The sequence below is a fragment of the Hyperoodon ampullatus genome, assembly GCF_949752795.1.
Source record: "Hyperoodon ampullatus genome assembly, chromosome: 1".
In the NCBI taxonomy this organism is placed as follows: domain Eukaryota; kingdom Metazoa; phylum Chordata; class Mammalia; order Artiodactyla; family Ziphiidae; genus Hyperoodon; species Hyperoodon ampullatus.
Window position 1 is genome coordinate 58,894,325 of NC_136914.1, and position 23,895 is coordinate 58,918,219.

The following is a 23,895-nucleotide window of genomic DNA, read 5'->3' on the forward strand; positions in this document are numbered from 1 at the left end:
GCCCAAAATATTAAGCATCCTTGGCTCCTTAAGGACCAGCATTTGGTTCTTGTCTCCTTTCCCCCCTGGAGTGTCTCCTCTCTGCCCATAAGACTGAGGCTCGTATGGGGCTGCTTTCTCTTCCCTGCACTCCCCCTGCCTTTTCTGCCGTATGCCCGTTTCCCAGAGTATCAGCTCTCTCCTCCTGGTTGCCAGGGTTGTGGCGGGCTAGAATAAGCTCCACCGTCAAGGCCCATTTCTAACACCACCTGCGTGAAGGGAGTTCACATTTGCCCTCTCCATATGAACGCGTTTATTCCTTACTGGATGGCCCAGTGGACAGGTCTGAGGCTGCAGAGGCAGGCAGACTTGGGTCACACCCCAGCTTTGCCCCTTGGAGGGCACAAATCAACGGCCACACTTCTGGAGTCTTGGCACGTGGGCATAATGATACCTGGCTTGTGGGGTGGTTGTGAGACTTCATGACATTTATTACAGTTCCAACTTTGAACACAGAGCTTGCTATTTAGCAGACCCTCAATAAATGATAACATTTTTGGCTTTGTTTTTTAATAGAAAATGGGGAGTTTCTTTCCCTGGATCTTGGAGGATCTAAGTTTCGAGTCTTGAAGGTGCAAGTCTCTGAAGAGGGGAAACGAAATGTCCAGATGGAGAGTCAGTTCTACCCAACACCCAATGAAATTATCCGAGGGAATGGCACAGAGGTAGCAGGGCAGGAGCTCTGTGAAGGTGGGGGAAGGCCTTGGCATCAAGTTCCTGGGTGACAGTGCCTTAACCCCGTGTCCTGTGCTTTCTCTTCTCTGCAGCTGTTTGAATACGTAGCTGACTGTCTGGCAGATTTCATGAAAACCAAAGAGCTGATGCAGAAGAAATTACCTCTTGGCCTAACCTTTTCTTTTCCCTGCAAACAGACTAAATTAGAAGAGGTAAGGCTGGTGCAAGGGAGGGAAGGAGCTGGATAGGATTTGGGTTTGGGGCTGGAGAATGGCATGTGCAGGGGTCAGGCTGGGAACAGGAGAGATCAGCAGGAGTTTTCTTGTTTGTTTTTTCTTTTTTTTTAAACAGTGAGGTGGAATTGTGAGGCAGGGAATATGTTAACACGGCCGCCTTGATTTTACACTTCATAGGCGCACAGCACAGGGAACAAAATGGTTTTCACCACCAAACTCAGTGATTCTCAGACCTTGGTTGCGTCGGAATTCCTGGAGGGTTTGTTAAACACAGATTGCTGGGCCCCATGCAGGAGTTTCTTAATCAGTGGGGCCTTAGATTTGTTATTTCTAATAGGTTACCGGGTGATACGAATGCTGCTGGTCTGGCGACCACTCTCAGAAGCATTGACACAGCTAACTAGAATAAGAGGGGGAAGACTTGGGGAGTCTCCCTCTACAGTGAGCGCTTAGGAGGAGGACTGAGGTGGGGTCACTGGAGTGACAGTGTTACTGAACAGACCCAGCACCTGGGATGTATAGGCTCAGCTGTGCCACTAGCTAGCTGGAGTCTCCGGTAATCCATCTCTGTGTGCCTCAGATTTTCAATTTGTAAACAGGGAGAAGGCAAAGCTGATCTTATGTGAATCTGTGACAATAAACAAGGGGCCATATAAAAGGACAATGAGCTTTCTTGGGCCGGGGGTTATTGTCACAAGTCAGGTCTCTGCAGGCCACTCCTGCCTGGGGTGGTGGTCTGTGAGCTCCTGCTGCACGGACTGGTCATGACACCCAGCTCATAGTCAATTCATGGACCACCTTGACTTGGGATGTGTTTGATATTGTTGGCTTGAGTCGCTTATTGATAATGGGATAGTGGAAAGGGAATGGGTTTTCACGTTCCACAGACCTGGCTTTGAATCCTGGCTCGGAACAAGTTGTGTCCCCTGGGCAAGTTACTTAACTTCTTGGGTCCCTTGTTTTCTTATCTGTAAAACAAGGATAATATCTACTTGCTGGGCTGAGGTGAAGCTTAGACAAAGCATCTGTAATGCGCTGAGCACTGTGCCTTGTGGGTCAATGGTAGCTGCAAGGTTTTGACAATTGTCCCTATACAACTTGTCTCTTCATTCTTTTGTACCTTGTCCCCCAATTCCACAGATGTTTCTGGAGGGCAGGCACTATTTTATATTGTTCTTCCTTTCCATCCCCAGGGTCTCTAGTACAATGTCTTATATTTAATAGCTATTTGATAACTATCTGACAATTGAAAAGTGCAATCAATCATTTATTGGATTCCGTTGAATGAGAATTTGCCATCATCTGTCTATATGGGAGATGGTCTGAGGTTTACTTTTTAATTATTTTCTTGAGAAAGAATTAGAAAAAAATAGTGTGAAGAAGGTTTCAGGGAATGTTAGAAGAGGCCAGGTGGAGCTTCGCTTGTGTTTGCAGACTGGAAGAGCAGAGTTCCCCCGAGTCAGCAGGGGAAGTGGGAGGAGTCAGGAATCAGGCCTCAATTCACCGAATAGTTAAACACCTCTTATTTGAGCTTAGGAACAGAGACCTCAAGAAGGAAGATGATGATGATGATGATGATGATAGACTGTATCTCAGATTTTGACACTGTCTTGCACTCTGATGAACTCTTTATGTGTATAACCTCATTTAAATCCTAAAGCAATCATATGAGGGAGATATAATTATTTCCACTTTATATTTGAGAAAATGCAGTTCAGAGAGCTTAAGAGACTTAACCAAGGCCACACAGCCAAGAATGGCTCAGCCCAAGCTCCCAAACTCCCTGACCACGCTGACTTTCCAAAAAGACACAGGTCTAGAATGTTGTTTAAAATGCCAGCAGGTGGACTTCTCTGGTGGCGCAGTGGTTGAGAATCTGCCTGCCAATGCAGGGGACACGGGTTCGAGCCCTGGTCTGGGAAGATCCCACATGCCGCGGAGCAACTGGGCCCATGAGCCACAATTACTGAGCCTGCGCTTCTGGAGCCTGTGCTCCGCAACAAGAGAGGCCGCGATAGTGAGAGGCCCGCGCACCGCGATGAAGAGTGGCCCCCACTTGCCGCAGCTAGAGAAAGCCCTCTCACAGAAACGAAGACCCAACACAGCCATAAATAAATAAATAAATAAAATTAAGAAAAAAAAAAGAATGATCCATGCTTTAAAAAAAAAAAAAAAAAAAAAACGCCAGCAGGTGCCTGAAAGCATTTTGACCCATTTTGTGTTATATCCCAATGAGGGTTTTCAGACGACATTTAAACGAGGCAAGGGTGGCTTGATTATATCGAGGAAGGGAAAAACTTTTTCTCTTCAAAGTCTAGTTGAATTACCTGCACTTTATAAAATTTCCTCCCAAGCTGCCTTTCAGTGAAGTCTAAAGTAGAAAAGCTTCAGCCACAAGGAAATGCGTTAGTAATAATAACCGAGAGTGGGCATAGCTGTTTAACCGTGATTCTGCTGCAGATGTAGACTTGTGACATGAAAATAAGGGCTTTGGAGAAGGTGGAGTCTGATCAGCCATGTAAGGGCAGAAGGAGGTGGGAAGGGGAAGACTTCTTATGAGGAGGTATGGCTAAGGGGGATTCTTTGTAAAACTAAAAAATGATTAAAGAAGGTCAGGGCATTGGAATTAAAGGAGGATGTTAATTTGTTGTTGCTGTTGTTTTGTTTATTTAAGTGAGGGAACGGAAAAGTCTTAGCCAAAGAGAAATTTCTTTGTGTGTGTGTGTGTGTGTGTGTGTTTCTGATGATAAAATGGTAATACTTTTTCAAGGTAGGAAAAAGAAGAGAGAGGAAAGAGGGTAGGAATTGAAAAGTTTAAAGAAGAAAATAGAAATCTCCTCTAAGCCCAACCTTCAGAGATACGCCCTTCCAGTCATATCTATATTAAATACTGGTGTTATACTGTATGTGTAATTTAAAAATATATAGTTGTATGTACAGCTTTTTTTCACTTAACAATACATCACATGCATTTATTCCCCACTCCCCCATATATACTCCCCCCAACAGGTCCCACATTGTCTCTAGCATCCTTTTGCGGGGGACGCCACCCTACAATCTCTCACTCCTCTGGTGGGGCAGGGATGTTACCATAGCCCATGAGGGCAGAATTTAGAGCTACCACTAGGCAGCGCTGTGGTGCAGGGAGAAACCTGGTCACTGGGGGGGTGCGTCAGAGACCTATGTTCCAGTTGGGCTCTGTCCTTCACTCACTGTGACACCTGGAACAGCTTCCTTCCTCTCTAAAGCTTGGCTGCTTTATCCATAAACTGAGGGGGTGGGGATGGTCAGAGTTAGTAAGTTTGGGCTCAGCTCCTCTTGACTATGTGACCTTGGGCAAGTCTCTTAATCTCCAAGTTCTCTTCCAGTCTGAAAAATTCTGTGATTATTTGCTATGTTAGACATGAAACTCTTGAGAAACACCAATTGTAAGCAGATAATTGATAATGCAAATTGAGAACTGTTTTTCTAAGTTGAAATGAAGTCCCTGAGGGAGGCTTACAAAGTAACCCGTCAGTTCTGCTTTGTGGACCTGGCACACCAGGCATTCTGCTCACATCATGCATCTACCGTATGCCGGTACTTCTATCAGAGCAATCCTGTGACAGAGGCAGGGAACTGATGTTTCCATTTTACAGGTGAGTAAACTGAGGCTCAGAGAGGTTAAATGACTTGGACAATGTCTTATGAATCTAAGTGTTCTCTGCAGCCATTGTTCTTTCTGCCCCTATGTATGATGTTTTAAACTGCTCAGATGAGAGTAATAAACATGTCGAAATTATTAGAAAAGGCCTCTGGAGAAATGTTGAAAGGATTGGTGTGATTCAGCTTAAAGAAGAGAAGGCCACTTTAAGCATGAAATTTCTGCAGCTCATTTTCAGAACTGAGTGCCTTCCTTATTTTGTCTGGATCTGAAATCTTTCCCCAGGGTGTCCTGCTTTCATGGACAAAGAAGTTTAAGGCGCGGGGAGTTCAGGGCACAGACGTAGTGAGCTCTCTGGCCAACGCTATGAGAAAACACAAGGTAAGGAATCCACCTCTGCGTGGGGAGGTCTCCCAGTTCTAGCCCCTTTCTCTTGCGGGGGTGAGGGGAGGATGTGGGGGAGGGTTGTCTCCTACATGCCTGCCCTCGAAGGAGAATCAGAGACGGATTTGATCTTAGGGAAGGTCTCACCGTAGCACAGATGCTGCCGATTTGGATAAACCCACCTGTGAGCCTTGGCATGTGGAGAGTGTTCTGATCACTGTTGAAGGGTGACCTGCACCTCCCTGGGGCCTCCCCAGCTGCCACAGCCCCTCGGGGGTCTTGTTTAGGCCTGATGCTGTGTGTGATGCTCCAACCGCCACCTTTCCTCTCTGAGGCTTAAAAGGTCACTTTCTTTCCTGTCTGGCTCTTGATCCCACTTTCTACTCTCTACTCATTGAGTATCTCTGTTTGTTGAATACATTTTATGATAATTTAAAGAACTATAAAAGCAAGACATGCTCCTTGCAGAGCTGAGAAGTACACAAATAAACCCAAATGACTTGCTACCCTGACAGCATGAGGAATATATTGACGTATACCCTTCCAGTCTTTTTTCTCTTTAAAGTTGCTCTCATGTTCTTCTGTACCCTTTGTTTTTCTCTTATTGTTTTCATTTCACTTTAAAATGCTCCCCCAAACCTTGTGGAACCATGGTGTAATAACCCACGTTGACTTGGTAGAACGGGAAACCCATGGTGGTGCCCACGGAGAGGACTTGGCTGAGGCTGGTTAAAATGTCCCCATGGGCAAGGACTTTGGTGTTTTCTCCTGGAAACACTATTGCTCCTAGGATAAACATGCTTTTCTCAGGGTCCCTCAAACATGGGCTGGAGTCCTGGTGATCGATCCCTCGTATTTTCATTGCTCAGAGGCTTTCACCCACAGAGCAGGAGCATGAATTTCACTCTTTGGCTCCCAACTGCTCTTTCTCTCCCCTGATCCTTGACAAAGGCCTTATTCCTTACAGGCAGGCCCAGAAGGCAGGACCTAGAGACTGTCTCAACCAGGCACCTTCACTGCTTTTGCTTCCTCTATGGGGAAACATAAAGGGATAACACCTCCCTCCCACCCACTGATGCCCTCTGGGGCTTGTGTTCCAGCAGGACTTAGATGTGGACATCCTGGCTTTGGTCAATGACACCGTGGGGACCATGATGACGTGTGCCTATGATGATCCCTACTGTGAAGTTGGTGTCATCATTGGTAACTCAATTTGACTTCCTTTCTGGAGGAGGGTGAAAGGGGTTGGTTTGGGGCTTAGTTTCGGGGAACTCTGAGTAAATTCTGTGGGAAAGTTATTGGCACTTTCTACTTAGAAGAAGCAACATAGGGAGATAGAAAATTAATATACGCATTCATTCAACAAGTGTTTACTGAGTGCCCATTTTGTGCCAGGCCTTGTGCTCTGCATCAGATTCTCAGTGGTGAGAGTCCCAAAGGTTCCTGTGCTCATGAAGCTTTCAGTGCCGAGGTGGGTGAGAGACCGAAAAGGCCTAAACAAGTAACATAATTTCAGGTGGTGGTTAGTATGATAAGGAATATAAAGCAGGGTGATGTGACTGAGAGTGACTGTGGTACGGTGGTCAGGCCGGGCCTTGCTGAGAGGTGACATTCGAGCAGGGACCTCAGTGATGAGGAAGAGGGAGCGAAGCAGGGCTGGTGAGGAAGAGAGTCCCTGTGGCCTCTGAGATGGGAATGAGTCTGGGGTGCTCGAGAAACCCTAAAAGGCTGAATCAAAGTGACTGAGGCTGAGGGTAGAAGGCCTTTCACGTGAGAGAGTGGACAGGACTGGGCAGGTGGCCTAGGACATGGAGCACAGTCACTGGAAGGTCTTTGGCTTTTACCCCAGGGGTGACAGGGCACGGGAGGACTTTGGGTGGCGGATGGATAAGTGGGGTGTGCATTTTTGTTTATTTTTAAATTATAAATGTATTTATTTTTTGGCTGCGTTGGGCCTTCGTTGCTGCGTGTGGGCCTGGACCAGGGAGGCTGCAGCTCAGCGGGGGTGTCTGGTGGGTGGTCCCAACACCTGAGCTGGGAGGGGCTCTGCTGGAGGGGTCCATGAGAAGACTGTGCAGGGGACAGTAAGGCCAAATGGACCGGGTTTATAGGCTGTTCTCAAACATCCCTGCAGCTTCCCTTTTCCTTTACCACTATTGGGGGTAGTTTTCTGAATTGCTTTTTCTTAATTTCCAACTCACTCTCCTCAGCCTGACTTTCCCAAAGGGCAGGATCTTTACAGCGGAGGGGCTTGATCTGCCTTCCTGTTTCTGGAGCCCCACACCTCTGAATAGGCCTGGTGCTTGTCTATCATGGCATCTGCTACTGCCCACTGTGTCTGTCTTAGTGACTGTGTCTGGTAACCTGCCAATTGGGTGCCATGCCCAAACAGTGTCTGTGCTTTTCTGAGAAAAGCTTTTTCCAAATATTCTATTACACTCTGATTCTCTGCATGTCTTATTTCTCATGTTGGCTTTAAAATTCTGACACCAGAGTATCAGCCAGGGGAAGATATATTTTTTTAAAATATTTTTTTAAACAGCTTTATTGGGGAATTCCCTGGCAATCAGTGGTTAAGACTCCGTGTTTCCACTGCTGGGGACCTGGGTTCGATCCCTGGTTGGGGAACTAAGATCCCGTAAGCCACGCGATGTGGCCAAAAACAAAAACAAAAATAGCTTTACTGAGGCATAAAATCCTCTCATTTAGTTGTATAATTCAGTGACTTTTAGTGAATTTATAGAGTTTTGTAACCATCACCACAATCCAATGAGCACATTTCCATTATCTCAATAGGTCCCAAACCTACTGGCTGCAGATTGTGCCTATCTGCAGCCACTCACCACTACTCAAGTGTCTGAGGTATTTCCTTGGAGTGAGTTTGTGTTTGAATAATGGCATGTTGCTTTCTTACGTGATAGCTAATCACTGTCAAAGATAAGGATGTAGCTTATGCTAGGAACAATTTGTGGCAGGCTATGAGTAAGGAATGTTTTTAGTATCAAATAGAGAAGAACCTAAGTAGCATAGGGAAAGGATTAAAAATATTACTGTGGGTCGGTGATTTTTTTTTTAACATATTTACGAAGTTTGGTTAACTCATCCTCCTCTTAGTAAATATACTGTCAGCTTTCATACATATTCATCAGGGACTTCTTCACAATTGACTCCATTGATAACAGCAAACCATTAACACCCTGACAAGTGTAGACTTGGCATGTCAGCTTTATTCCTCATGAACTCCCCAGCTCGCCAAAAGCTGCTTCCCTCAGCGAGAACCAGCCCCCGGAGTGGATCAAAAGCACTTTGTGATACGTTCAGAGGACTCTTGGGCAGTTGAGAGTCCCCTCTGTCTTTGTCCAGCTGGGAGCCCTCACGTCTCTGTTTTCTCCCTGATCCCTCGTCCAGGCACTGGCACCAACGCGTGCTACATGGAGGACATGAGCAACATCGAGCTGGTGGAAGGCGACGAAGGGAGGATGTGCATCAACACCGAGTGGGGGGCCTTCGGGGATGACGGGGCCCTGGAGGACATCCGCACCGAGTTCGACCAGGAGCTGGACCTCGGCTCTCTCAACCCCGGGAAGCAGCTGTGAGTACCCTGCGCTGTAATCTGGGCATCGGCACCAGTAAATGTCCACTTACTCAGGCATGCTGTATACCTGTGAGGCTTCTTAGCTGTGACTCGTTATCCATCACAGGGAGTTTATGAATCAAGGCTTGTATTTCAGTTTCACCAGACAGATGAGGAAAGTGAAAGCCAAGGAAATTGAGTGATTTCCCGTAGGTCATATCCCTGATTTGAATTCAGTCCAGATGTAGGGGAGATACAGCTGTGAACTAGGTGTCCTGCCTTCTTGGCGCATTTGGATGAGTGGCCACAGAACAAACCAGTGCAGCCTGAGGGAGCACACACTCCTCATTTGTGTTCCCCTTCTGCCCCGCCCCCTCCTTCTCCGAGGCCTAATCATGCAGCACCTGGTGTGAGTCCCTCTCAGTCTCAGGTCTTGCCGAGCCTTTCTCTGCTCCCATCCCACACTCACCTGTAGTATAAGTGTTCAGGGTCTGCCTCAGCTCTGCCTGTATGCTGAGCTCCCTGAAGGCGGCTACACCTGTGATTTTCCTTTCCTTTCTACACATAGGGTCTTACATATTATTGCAGCTCATTAAGTGTTTGTTTAAAAAAAAAAGTGTTGAATGAAAAAACGCTTAAAGGGCTTCCCTGGTGGCGCAGTGGTTGAGAGTCCGCCTGCCGATGTAGGGGACAGGGGTTCGTGCCCTGGTCCGGGAGGATCCCACATGCCGCAGAGCAGCTGGGCCCGTGAGAAAAAAAAACAAAAACGCTTAAAATTTAAAAAAACAATTTCAGACTTACAAAAAAGTAGTGAAAATAGTATAAAATTCCCCTTCACTCAAATTCCCTAATAGTACCATTCTCTCTCTGTGTATATGTATATACACAGACACATAAAATACACATATACATAAAATACACATATGTCTATATAAAATTATTTTTCTGAACATTTGAGACTAAAATCGCAAACATAATATCACTTCACCCCTAAATACTTCAGAGTGTATTATCTGAAAAGAATTACATTCTCTTATATAATTAAAGTATAATTATCAAAATTAGGAAATTAACACTTAATCAGTTCTAATCTCTAATTTACAGATCTTATTCAAAACTCACCTGCTGCCCTACTAATGTCCTTTATAAAAAAAAAAAATTGTCCCGGTCCAGGTCCAGGATCACACATTATGTGTTGCTGCCATGTCTCTTTAGCCTCCTTTAATCTTCTGTAATATCTGTTTGGTTTTCACGATCTTCAAGCATGCAAGCCATTTATTTCACAGAATGTCCCTCAACTTGGATTTGCCTGATGTTTCCTCATGATTAGATTCAGGCGATGTATTTTTGGCAGGACTATCACACAAGTAGTGTGTGTCCTCCCCTGGGCATCGGATCTGGAAGCACATGTTGTTTGTTCCGTTACTGGGGATGCTAACTCAGATCACTTGGTTAAGGGGATATGAAAGAGGTTTCTGCACCATAAGGTTATTATTATTCCCTGTATAATGAATAAGTATCTGGTGAAGAGATACTTTGAGACTATGTAAATATCCTGTTTCTCATTAAACTTTCACTCTCTAGTTTTAGCATCCATTGATGAATTTCTAGATCCATCATTCCCTGTAGGTTATTAGTTGTTATTCTACTATAAGTAAGAGCTTTCCTATCTCCTCCATTTATCTACTTATACTAATATGGATTCTTTTTTAATTTAATGGGTTATAATTCCTTCCTATTATATTTCTTTTGATATTCAAAGTCTTTTCAGATTTAGCCAGTGGAAGCTCCTTCAAGCTAGTCCCTGTGTCCTTTTGACATGATTCCATCACTCTAAGTACTTCCTTATTTTCTGGCACAGTAAGATGCTCTAGGCTCACCATGCACTTTCCCAGCCCCAGCCCTGAAATCAGCCGTTTTCCCAAGAAGCCCTGGTAATAAATATTTTAAGTACCTCCTAGAAACCACTCAACACTAGAAGTGCATACCTGGGGAGCAAATTTCTGCTTTGGATGCACCTGGCCCCCAGCACACACCCATTTCACTGGTGACACAGAGCAGCCACAGCCCAAGGAAGTGGTGCCATTTGGGGGACTTTATCATCCTCATCCTATCCATTTCACTTAAAATAAATTCTACTCCCCCAAACCCAACCTGGATTTCTTTTGATTGTCTTGTTTCTGCAATGTTCTAAGACTTTATATGAAATAGATAAAGTTGATTAGAAAACAGGTTGTCCTTGATTTTGTATCTTATGTTTGCAGAATAAAAATTATATTTAATAGTTTACTTGGGAAACAGTAAGTAATTGCTTGTTGTATGCAGACTGAGAGTCCAGGTGTAGGTAGCCTGGTGGGATATTTCATCCATATTACTGTAGAACCTCTCTGGAGCTATCCAAGCCCATCTCACAGGCACAGCATGTTTCTCTCTTGGGCAGAAACATGTGTAGGAGTTGGAAACGTTTGAAATTTGGATTTGTCACACTGTGGTTGGTGATCCTGGGAAAGTACTTGAAGTCTCTGAAGTTGAGATTCCTTATGCCTGATATGAGAATGGCACCCCCATGGCCAAGGGTGATTTGAGATAAAGATTTTTGGAATCAAGCACTTTGTGATCAGGAAAGAATCTTAGGTTTCCTCTAGTTTAGTCCTCCCCTTTTACAGGTGAGGAGAATGTAGCTCAGAGAGGATGAGTGGGCTCCCAAGGGCACCCCAAGCTGGGACAGGGATTGAGGCCTCCTGACCTGTAAAGAGGCCCGTCCACTACTCATGCTCCGAACCACGGGCTGTGGCTCATGGGCTTTGGGAAAGGATGCTGCATAACCAAAGGCATTGCTGCCACTGATCTGTTCACCAAATTGTAGGTTTGAGAAGATGATCAGCGGCCTGTACTTAGGTGAACTCGTCAGGCTCATCTTGCTGAAGATGGCCAAGGCAGGTCTCCTGTTTGGCGGCGAGAAATCCTCCGCTCTCCACATTAAGGGCAAGATTGAAACACGGCACGTGGCTGCCATGGAGAAGTAAGCTGCTGGCAGGGTCCCTTCCACCTTGACTCTGCAGAGGGTTAGGGTAGGCAACCAAGGAGTGGTGTGCTTATGGTGGTGGTGCACAGAAGGAACCAGATCTTCCTTCTTCACGGGACGATTTCATACCTGGACACAGCTTCAGGTGGATTAGCAATGCCTGCCATGCCTCACATGTGGCTTCTTGTTGGTTTCAGCAGCCAGGGATTCTGCTATCGGAGGTCTGCACCCTCCTCATGTTTTGTTACCTTTTTCCTCACTGAAGTGGTGACATAACTTTTTTAGGGTCACAGACCACTTTGAGAATCTGATTTCAGTTCTGGACCCTTTACCCCCAAAATGCACATTTGCACACCATTTTGCTTATAATACCAGGGCATCCTTGGACCTGTTAAAACCCAAGCATGGAATCCAAGTTAAGAATTCCTGCTATAGCAATAACCTTCTCTACCTGGTGCTGTCAGGGACTGGCTTTGGCTTTGGCTTTGGCTTTGGTGATTAGGGGGCTCACACAAAGGTGTGCAGTGGGGAGCTGACTGGTGATGGTGGCTGGCCCCAGTCAACCCAGGATCCTGTTCCTCAGGCTTAGAAACCCTGGCATTGCCCTGAGCTTTGCAATCAGCTTGGATTCTGAGTTCAACAGGGTGACATCTGACTCTCAGAGTCTGTGTTTATGCAGAGCTTGGCAGAGACTGAGTTTCTGTAAAAGGCAGTATAGCACAGGATGCTTAGAAGGGTGGGCTCTGTAATCGAGCTGCCTGAGTTCAAATCCTGCCCCTTGCACTTACCAGCTTTGTGCCTGTGGACAGGTTACCTACCCTGTCTGTGCCCCAGACCCCTCTTCTGTGCAATAGGATAATGACAGTACTCCCACCAGGATTGTTGTGAGGGCTGAGTTAACACATGTCAAGTCCTTAGACAAGCACCTGGCGCATAGTGTGCAATAAATGGTGGCTACCGTGATCATTGTTGAAATCGTCATTATTATCATATGACTATGTGCCAGCCTGTTTATTTTCACAGTCCTGAGAGGTGGGAATGCTGGCTCTCTGAGGGGGACTCCCACAGGATGGAGAAGTGTGGTCCTCTCATTCCTATCCCCTGGCCAGGTATAAAGAAGGCCTGGCTAATACAAGAGAGATCCTGACGGATCTGGGCCTGGAGCCTTCAGAGGCTGACTGCGTCGCGGTCCAGCACGTCTGCACCATCGTTTCCTTCCGCTCAGCCAATCTCTGTGCAGCGGCCCTGGCAGCCATCCTAACACGCCTGCGGGAGAACAAGAAGCTGGTGCGGCTCCGGACCACGGTGGGCATGGATGGCACACTCTACAAGATCCACCCCCAGTGAGTACTGGTCGCCGGCCCACACCCCCTGCAAATGAGTCCAGTCTGTCTGCTTGGAACCGAGTCCAGTTTTGTCTCTAAACGACGCTGCTTCTCTGGGTTGCTGGACCCAACTGCCTTCTGTGGTTCTGAGATTACAGGGGAAGGGGTGAATTCAGAGATTACATTCATCTAGCTGGCTGGGTTGCTTTAGGGGATCATTCTTAAAGGAATATTCTGCTAAAACCAATGGCCTGACTAGCAAAGCCCTGTGTTTATCCATCTGTCTATCCATCTATTCATCTGTCTATCCATTATTATTGAATACTTGCTATGTGGTAAGATTGGAAAGTAAGATACACCCAGTTATAAATGGGGAAAAATCAGGATGGCAGGGGTTGCCAAGTCCACATGAAAGATACCAGTAGGAAGACAGTATCGTTTGGGTCTACTTGGGGGGGGAAAGAATAACAGCAGTAAAAAACACTATTCAACTATTCATTCTTTCATCGCTTTTATCCTTTTGCCTTTATTCCTCAAAGTTTCATTAAGCACCTGCTACTTGTCAGGCTCTGTTGTAAGCAAGGTAACAGAGCAGTGAAGAAAACACAGTCCCTACCCTTATGGAGCCTAAGTTCTGTTGGGCTGGCAGACAGTAAACAAACAGGGAAATGAGAATTTCCCAGAAGGAGGGAGCACAGAAGTTCCTCTGACTAACAGAGGTGTTATTGGAAGTCAGGTGGGTACACCTGGGAAGAGCTAGGGAAAGAACCCTTCCCTTTTGGGCAGAGATTATGTTCAGCCAATACATTATGTGTGGACATGCCCTACTGCTTATAATACTAGTGATAAAATAACCACTTCTTTGAGCCTTCCAAGTGTCCCTTCCACTGTCCCAGCTGCCCTGGTCCCTACCCCTAGTCACCCCCATCTTCCCCCTCCATCCAGCAACTGAAGGGGTGAGCCTTGGCCCAGCAGGGCTCCCCGGGAACCCTTTCCTCTGCTACACCTGTGTCTGTTCCTATTGGCTGGGCCCGGGCCTTTATGAGTTTTACATATTTTGCCATCCCCCCTCCACCTCTAGATACCCAAAACGCCTGCACAAGGTGGTGAGGAGACTGGTCCCGAACTGTGACGTCCGCTTCCTCCTGTCGGAGAGTGGCAGCACCAAGGGGGCCGCCATGGTAACCGCAGTGGCCTCCCGCGTGCAGGCCCAGCGGAAGCAGATTGACAAGGTGCTAGCTTTGTTCCGGCTGACCCGAGAGCAACTTGTGGACATTCGGGACAAGATGCGGGTTGAGTTCGAGTACGGGCTGAAGAGGGACACCCACCCGCTGGCCACGGTCAAGATGCTGCCCACCTACGTCTGTGGGATGCCAGATGGCACAGGTGGGCCGTGCACAGCTCCCTTCTCTGATGGGCCACCCAGAGCTCGTATCAAAACTCCTTAAATCCAGTTAGGTCTTTTGTTTCAAGAGCCTTGGGTTCATGTCTATAATGGAGGGAGGAGGGTTGGGGTAGGTTAGTACTCTGCTGAATCTATTTGCTTTGGTTGATCCACGGCACTGGCAGTGAAGAATACCTAAGTTAGGTTCCATGTGTGTGAAGACCCAGATGCTGTTCCCAGGGGCTACCATCTGGACACTTCCTCCCAATGCCTGCACACAAGACCCTGCTCGGTGCGTGCCGGTGGAATGCAGCCCCCACTTTCTCCACCATAGAGAAAGGAAAGTTCCTCGCCCTGGATCTGGGGGGAACCAACTTCCGGGTCCTCCTGGTGAAGATCAGAAGCGGACGGAGGTCAGTGCGAATGTACAACAAGATCTTCGCCATCCCCCTGGAGATCATGCAGGGCACTGGCGAGGAGGTAAATGCTGGGCAGGGGGTTCCGCACTCCGAGGTGCCAGCCTGCCACCCTGTACAGTGCAGGCCTGGCATGACTGCCGCTCTCTCCCTGCAGCTGTTTGACCACATTGTGCAGTGCATCGCTGACTTCCTGGACTACATGGGCCTCAAGGGAGCCCAGCTGCCTTTGGGCTTCACATTCTCATTTCCTTGCAGGCAGGCGAGCATTGACAAGGTAAGATGGCCCAGCCTGGTGGGTCCATTCCCTCCTACACCTGGGGAATCTCAAGACAGCTCTGAGTCACTGTTCATTTTATTTTGGCGTCTCAGGTTCAGGGCAGCTGGGGAGACATGATCGAGAATTTGGACCATTTAATTTTTTTCTCTTTACTGTGTTCCCTTTTCATTATTACTGTTTCTTTGATTGAAGTTTACAAACTAATTTAGTGTAGTATACAATAAAGGGACACTTGGATAAGGCTACTGTTAAAAGAGAGGTCAAATCATATTATCGAGAGATAAGAAGAGGTAACGACCATTTAAGGCCAGTTATAACTCTTAGTCTACAATATTACCTGGGTCTTCCTGTGTAAACAGGGAAATGCAATAGGTCGTAGGGTTTTTATTGTCTGATGAACAAAAGCATACCAGTGCATCAGAAGAAATGCATTTCTTTCTTGATATTAGAATTTCAGGAGTTTATCACATAGACACTTACCTAGTTGACATTGAAGAACATCATGGATAATGATTTTAATAAATTATTCATAATAATTTAGAAATGTACATCACAAGATTTTTCTTGGAATTCTTGGATAAAAGCACCATTCACCAGCTTACGGAGAACAGAGTACTCTCTCTTGCTCTCTGATAGGCTTATGTCAACCAAGCTTACAGGACTGGCATAAAAGCACAACACCACTCCTCAATTTATAGAGAGAACTCTGGTCAGCACAGCAAGTCAGTCAGAGAGCTCATGACAATAATAAGAATGACACCAAAGATTTGTTAAGATTTTGTCTAATCCAGTCAATGTCCCCATGATGTACACACTATTTTTGCTTTGTTTATTTTACCATTTTTTTATTGTGGTAAAATAGATATAACATTTACCACTCTGACTGTTTTTAAGTGTACACTGGTGCACTTAAAAAGTACAGGTGTACTGTGGCATTAAGTACACTCACATTGTTATGAAACTGTCACCACTATCCATCTTTCGAACTCTTTCATCTTCTCAAACTGAAACTCTATACCCATTAAACAATAAATCCTCATTTGCCTCTCTCCCAGCCCCTGGTAACCGTTATTTTACTCTCTGTCTCTATAAATTTGACTATTCTAGGTACCTCATATAAGTAGAATCATAATAGTATTTGTTATTTTGTGACTGGCTTATTTCACTTAGCATAACGTTCTCAAGGGTCATCCACGTAGAATTTCCTTCCATTTTAAAGCTGACTGATATTTTATTGTATGTATACACACTATTTTTTTTTTTTTTTTTTTTGCGGTACGCGGGCCTCTCTCTGTTGTGGCCTCTCCCGTTGCGGAGCACAGGCTCCGGACGTGCAGGCTCAGCAGCCATGGCTCATGGGCCTAGCTGTTCCGCGGCATGTGGGATCTTCCCGGACCGGGGCACGAACCCGTGTCCCCTGCATCGGCAGGCAGACTCTCAACCACTGCGCCACCAGGGAAGCCCAGAAAAAACTTTTGACAAAATTCAACACCCATTTATGATAAAAAACTCTCCATAAAGTAGGCATAGAGGGATCTTACCTCAACATAATAAAGGCCATATATGACAAACCCACAGCCAACATTGTTCTCAGTGGTGAAAAACTGAAACCATTTCCACTAAGATCAGGAACAAGACAAGGTTGCCACTGTCACCACTGTTATTCAACATAGTTTTGGAATTTTTAGCCACAGCAATCAGAGAAGGAAAAGAAATAAAAGGAATCCAAATCAGAAAAGAAGTAAAGCTGTCACTGTTTGCAGATGACATGATACTATACATAGAGAATCCTGAAGACGCTACCAGAAAACTACTAGAGCTAATCAATGAATTTGGTAAAGTAGCAGGATACAAAATAATGCACAGAAATCTCTTGTATTCCTCTACACTAATGATGAAAAATCTGAAAGAGAAATTAAGGAAACACTCCCATTTACCATTGCAACAAAAAGAATCAAATACCTAGGAATAAACCTACTTAAGGAGACAAAAGACCTGTATGCAGAAAACTATAAGACACTGATGAAAGAAATTAAAGATGATACAAACAGATGGAGAGATATACCATGTTCTTGGATTGGAACAATCAACATTGTGAAAATGACTATACTGCCCAAAGCAATCTGCAGATTCAGTGCATTCCCTGTCAACCTACCAATGGCATTTTTCACAGAACTAGAACAAAAAATTTCCCAATTTCTGTGGAGACACAAAAGACCCCGAATAGCCAAAGCAATCCTGAGAAAGAAAAATGAAGCTGGAGGAATCAGGCTCCCTGACTTCAGACTATACTACAAAGCTACAGTAATCAAGAGAGTATGATACTGGCACAAAAACAGAAATATAGATCAATGGAATGGATAGAAAGCCCAGAGATAAACCCACACACATATGGTCACCTTATCTTTGATAAAGGAGGCAAGAATATACAATGGAGAAAAGACAGCCTCTTCAATAAGTGGTGCTGGGAAAACTGGACAGCTACATGTAAAAGAATGAAATTAGAACACTCCCTAACACCATACACAAAAATAAACTCAAAATGGATTAAAGACCTAAATGTAAGGCCAGTTGCTGTCAAACTCTTAGAGGAAAACATAGGCAGAACACTCTATGACATAAATCACAGCAAGATCCTTTTTGACCCACCTCCTAGAGAAAGGGAAATGAAAACAAAAAGAAACAAGTGGGACCTAATGAAACTTAAAAGCTTTTAGACAACAAAGGAAACCATAAACAAGATGAAAAGACAACCCTCAGAATGAGAGAAAATATTTGCAAATGAAGCAACTGACAAAGGATTAATCTCCCAATTTTATAAGCAGCTCATGCAGCTCAATATCAAAAAAACAACCCAATCCAAAAATGGGCAGAAGACCTAAATAGACATTTCTCCAAAGAAGATATACAGATTGCCAACAAATACATGAAAGGATGCTCAACATCATTAATCATTAGAGAAATGCAAATCAAAACTACAATGAGGTATCACCTCACACCAGTCGGAATGGCCATCATTAAAAAATCTACAAACAATAAATGCTGGAGAGGGTGTGGAGAAAAGGGAACCCTCTTGCACTGTTGGTGGGAATGTAAATTGATACAGCCACTATGGAGGTTCCTTAAAAAAGTAGAAACAGAACTACCATACGACCGAGCAATCCCACTCCTGGGCGTATACCCTGAGAAAACCGTAATTCAAAAAGAGTCATGTACCACGATGTTCATTGCAGCACCATTTACAATAGCTAGGACATGGAAACAACCTAAGTGTACGTCGACAGATGAATGGATAAAGAAGATGTGGCACATATATACAATGGAATATTACTCAGCCATAAGAAGAAATGAAATTGAGTTATTTGTAGTGAGGTGGATGGACCTAGAGACTGTCATACAGAGTGAAGTAAGTCAGACAGAGAAAAACAAACACCGTATGCTAGCTCATATATATGGAATCTAAAAAAAAAAAAGGTTCTGAAGAACCTAGGGGCAGGACAGGAATAAAGACGCAGACGTAGAGTATGGACTTGAGGACACGGGGAGGGGGAAGGGTAAGCTGGGATGAAGTGAGAGTGGCATGGACATATATACACTACCAAATGTAAAATAGATAGCTAGTGGGAAGCAGCTGCATAGAACAAGGAGATCAGCGTGGTGCTTTGTGACCACCTAGAGGGGTGGGATAGGGAGGATGGGAGGGAGACGCAAGAGGGAGGAAATATGGGGATATATGTATATGTATAGCTGATTCACTTTGTTATAAAGCAGAAACTAACACACCATTGTAAAGCAATTATGCCCGAATAAAAATTAAGAAGAAAAACAACAACTAGAAATAGAACTACCATGTGACTCAGCAATTCCACTACTGGGCATATACCCTGAGAAAACTATAATTGAGAAAGAATCATGTACCACAGTGTTCATTGCAGCACTATTTACAGTAGCCAGGACATGGAAGCAACCTAAGTGTCCATCTACAGATGAATGGATAAAGAAGATGTGGCACATATATACAATGGAATATTACTCAGCCATAAAAAGAAACAAAATTGCGTTATTTGTAGTGAGGTGGATGGACCTAGAGTCTGTCATACAGAGTGAAGTAAGTCGACAGAGAAAAAACAAATACTGTATGCTAACACATATATATGGAGTCTTAAAAAAAAAAAGTTTCTGAAGAACCTAAGGGCAAGACAGTAATAAAGACGCAGATGTGGAGAGTGGACTTGAGGACATGGAGAGGGGGAGGGATGGGCTGGGACGAGGTGAGAAAGTGGCATGGACATATATACACTACTAGATGTAGAATGGATGGCTGGTGGGAAGAAGCTGCATAGCACAGGGAGATCAGCTCGGTGCTTTGTGACCACCTAGAGGGGTGGGATAGGTAGGGTAGGAGGGAGATGCAAGAGAGAGGGGATATGGGGATATATGTATATATATAGCTGATTCACTTTGTTATATAGCAGAAGCTAATGCACCATTGTAAAGCAATTATACTTCAGTAAAGATATTGAAAAAGAAATTAATACACATGGGAAGGGGGAGCTGTGTGCAGCTGTCCATGGTCCTGAATGATCCAGGGCACAGGTGCACCTCCTGACCCAGGACACTGGGCCTTCAGGCCTCTCTCCCAGCAGTTCTGACAGGTTCATGAAGACACACCTAAGAAGGAGGGGAGACCAGTGGACAGCTGGGAGCAAAGCCACTGATGGCTGGGGAGAAAAAAGAGACTTAAAAATTGAAGTATAGTTGATTTACAATATTATATTAGTTTCAGGTATACAACATAGTAATTTAATATTCTTATAGCTTATACTCCATACAAGGTTATTATAAAATATTGACTATATTCTCTGTGCTGTACATTACATCCTTGTAACTTATTTATTTTATACCTAGTAGTTTATACCTCTTAATCCCTTTCACCTATTTTGCCCCTCTCCTCACCCCTCGCCCTTCTGGTAACCACTAGTTCCCAAAAGAGAGACTTAGGTGTGGTGCATATATACAATGGAATATTACTCAGCCGTAAAGAATGAAATTGGGTCATTTGCAGAGCTGTGGATAGACCTGGAGACTGTCATACAGAGTGAAGTAAGTAGAAAGAGAAAAACAAGTATCGTACATTAACGCATACATGTGGAATCTAGAATGAACTGGTTTGCAAGGCAGAAATAGAGACACAGATATAGAGAACAAACATATGGACACCAAGGCGGGGAAGTGGTGGAGGGGGATGAATTGGGACATTGGGATTGACATATATACACTAATATGTATAAAATAGGTAACTAATAAGAACCTGCTGTATTAAAAAAATAAAATTAAAAAAAAAATTAGAAATACTTTTTCTTGGTATTATAAAAATTATACATGCTAATTTTAGGAAAATTAGAAAATATAGGCAAACAAAAAGGAGAGACTAAAAGGTACCAGTAATCTTGTACCCAGAGAGAACCACTGTCAACCCCCTGATGTATGCATTGTTCCAGGCCTTTTTCCAGATTTGAGTGTGTGTGAGTTTTAAAATAATAATAGAATAATTCACCATCTATATTTGTTTAATGTGAGTTCACTTAACAGTGTATGGTGAGCATCTTTCTCTAACATCTAACGTCTCTTAAAGCATTATGTTTTTATGGTTGTAGAGCATTTCCTATATTGATGTACAAGATGATAGATCCATATTGTTGGAATGACAGGATGCCTCTAGTTTTTCCTGTGAAACAATGCTTTGATGAACATTTTTCAGCTTTATCTTTAATCACAAAGATGTGATTGATTGGGTAAATTAGAACTGGCCTTTGTTCTGTGCAGTCATGGCCAGGGAACATGCGTTGACCCTTGATAAATATGAATTGCTGCAATTATTCCCCAGCAGTAGACCTTGTCTGAGCATCATGCTCTGTGGCACCTCTGGACCCAGTGTTAGGGCTACAGTTGGAAGCACAGTCAAAAGCATTTGGCTACCAGTCAGCTATAGTGCCTTGCATCTGTTTGATGCTGAGATTGTATAGTGGTCCCAGCAAACTATTGCACAAATGAATTTACCCTCCTTTCTTACAGGGAACACTCATTGAGTGGACCAAAGGCTTCAAGGCTACTGACTGTGAAGGGGAAGATGTGGTGGACATGCTCAGGGAAGCCATCAAGAGGAGAAATGTACGTTATGGTGTTAAGGCTCATGCCTGACCTTGCCCCTTCCCCGAGGCCCCTCTGCTCTGCCATCCTATACCCAGCCCTGTGACTCTGGCCTCTGCCCACATCAGGCTGATGTGCCCCTCCTGAGCCTGTTTGGCTTGCACATCCTACTTATAGTAGAGCTGCTTCCTTTGCAGGAGTTTGACCTGGACATAGTTGCAGTTGTGAATGACACAGTGGGGACTATGATGACCTGTGGCTATGAAGATCGTAATTGTGAAGTTGGCCTGATTGCAGGTAAGTGATCAGGCATGTCCTATTGGCCTACTCCCATCTGATCTTTTAGAGGTTCCCTTTTAACATAGTGAAGGTCAGGGGGCCATTGTTCCATTACGTAGAGGTTCTGAAGCCAGCTTTGTCCAAAGTAGAGACAAAGTTAAGATTGGGATTCCAGGTCTCCTAATTCCCAAGTCTTTACTTAACATCTTTTTCCCTAAGGGTCCTAAGCCAAGGTTTTCCTTTCTGTTGAGGAAGGAGAATAACATAGAAAGAGGGGACTTTCAAATTAGCGCCTTGGGGCAGATTATTCTGGGAGGAAGGAGACCACAGTTGGATCAGGTTGGCACGGGACTGAGGGAGCTAGATTTTCATGTTGGCTCCAACATGCACCTTCTCTGTTCTCTGACCTCTTCTGGCTGTCAGTATGCACAGGATGGAGAAGAGTTGGAAAGAAACCTAGGAGAGCAGAAGGGAGTGGTCTGAGGTATGATGTAGGCGTTTTAAGGGTCTTTTGGAAAAGTCTGGCAGTGATTAAGGGCAAGGGTCGATTCCAGGGGGATACTCTAACAGGTGAGGGGACAGGTGGTATTTGAACAGGTGGAGACAGGGGTGATGGGCATTCTCAGTGACAGGCACAGGTTAAGTAATCACAGAATCTGGGAAAGTTGTTCCAGCTGGTTGTCTGGGCTTCCTGAGTTTAAGTAGTACATAGAACAGGAGATGGGGATATATTGAGATGTCTTCAATGCCAACTAAGAGGTTTCATCTCACTCCAACACTTACCTACTTTGTGACCTTGGGCAGGTTGCTTATTCTGTCTGGACTTGAGTTTCCTCATCTGTGGGAAGGGCTGGGCTAGATCTAGGAGGACAAAGAGGTAAGATTTGTTTGATTGATGATAATAGTTGCCTGGACTGTTGTGTTGAGAATAGTTCTGAGACCAGGTCATGGACAAAGGAGAAGAGGGTGGCTTTCAGATGCCAAGTGTCTACTTCTCCAAGACTAGATGATTCCTCATGGTCCCTTCCAGCTCTGACTGCTAATTCTGTGACTGCTTGGAGCTTACTTGGTGTGCCTGTGGCTTATCAATAATCATGAGGAGAAGGAGGAGGAAGATAATGATATCACAGCTACCAATTCTATGTGGAGGAAACTTACGAACATCATCTCATTTTTTTTTTCTTTATAACAAATCTATAAAGCAGGTATTATTTCCTTTTTACAGATGAAGTAATTGGCTCTCTGAAAGATGAGATACTTGTCTAGGGTCACCCAGCTATGAGTGTAAAGCTAAAGTCCACACCCAGTTGTATCTGACTCCAAACCTAAATTCCTATCTACTGTACCCTGCTGGCTCTTGAAGATGTAGTGGTGTCTTTTGAAGACTAAAGTCCCATCTTGACCTTTTAGGAACAGGCAGCAACATGTGCTACATGGAGGAGATGAGGAACATTGAACTGGTGGAAGGGGATGAAGGGAAGATGTGCATAAACACGGAGTGGGGAGGATTTGGAGATAATGGCTGCCTAGATGACATCCGGACCCAGTATGACAAGGAGGTGGACGAGGGGTCCTTGAATCCTGGCAAACAGAGGTGAGGAGGGCAGATGTGTGCACTTATGCAGGTTGTGCAGTGTACGACTTCAGCAGATCTAAGGGGGTGCCATTTTCATGTTACAGACACCATAGTTTGTATATTTATGACAACTCTCCATCAGATGTTAGTGAAATGTCTTATTTGAACAAAAGCATAAAGTTATGACAAATTTCCAACAAAGAGAAAGAAGGTGAGCCTTTTTCTAATTACCACAATCTACCATAAGGTTTAGTGGTGGCTGTGGAAGTGAGGCAGAGGTTGTCAAAAAGTCTATTCACTGTGGACTGGGTGTCACAGAGCTGGGACATGTTGACTTACTGGGCCCTCTCAAGATGGGCTTCTAGTAGGTCCAGTTGAGAGGTCAACATCCTTAGTCTTTCAAGAGCAGGCTGCCAGGTTGGTGATCTCTGTTGTTCTGGGGGTGGGGAAGTGGCTGCAGGTGATGGATGGGAGTCCTGGTTCTCAGCCATGACGTTGTGTTCCAGCATGGGTCACAATCACTTTGTGAGGTGTATTCCAATTGATAACCATACTAAAAATACTGAAAATAATGATGGTTTAAAAAAAACACAAAACAGTACATTTTCACTTGCATTCTCACATACCGTCTTGAATAGGAGAGAAAGGGGTAGACAGGGATAGAGCTAGCATATGGTGGATTGATCATTAGCCTGAGCCCATCCATTATGACAGGGGTTGGCAAACTTTTTCTGTAAAGGACCAGATAGTAAATGCTTTACTGTCAGGCCATATGGTCTTTGTCACAACTAAACCCAGTGTCTTACTATATAAAATAAGATGAAAATGTACATTTATCCTGATATCCAAGTGGAAGAGTTGAGCAGATAGGAAATGTAATGGGATGCCTGGACCACAGGTGCCTTGCTG

At 44.7% G+C, this 23,895-nt stretch overlaps 1 protein-coding gene across 1 annotated transcript in view; it reads left to right on the forward strand.

Moving 5' to 3' along the window:
* Window positions 1-23,895, forward strand: part of HKDC1 (hexokinase domain containing 1) — a gene marked incomplete at both ends in the record, with an annotated part of 38,958 nt that overhangs the window by 10,530 nt on the left and 4,533 nt on the right. Inside the window, 13 exons of the mRNA XM_079712404.1 lie at window positions 556-704; window positions 807-926; window positions 4,879-4,974; window positions 6,081-6,180; window positions 8,386-8,569; window positions 11,418-11,573; window positions 12,686-12,919; window positions 13,983-14,287; window positions 14,620-14,765; window positions 14,859-14,978; window positions 21,057-21,152; window positions 21,329-21,428; window positions 22,821-23,004. Of these exons, the coding sequence (XP_079568530.1) occupies window positions 556-704; window positions 807-926; window positions 4,879-4,974; window positions 6,081-6,180; window positions 8,386-8,569; window positions 11,418-11,573; window positions 12,686-12,919; window positions 13,983-14,287; window positions 14,620-14,765; window positions 14,859-14,978; window positions 21,057-21,152; window positions 21,329-21,428; window positions 22,821-23,004 (1,990 nt within the window). The remainder of the gene's footprint in view (window positions 1-555; window positions 705-806; window positions 927-4,878; window positions 4,975-6,080; window positions 6,181-8,385; window positions 8,570-11,417; window positions 11,574-12,685; window positions 12,920-13,982; window positions 14,288-14,619; window positions 14,766-14,858; window positions 14,979-21,056; window positions 21,153-21,328; window positions 21,429-22,820; window positions 23,005-23,895) is intronic.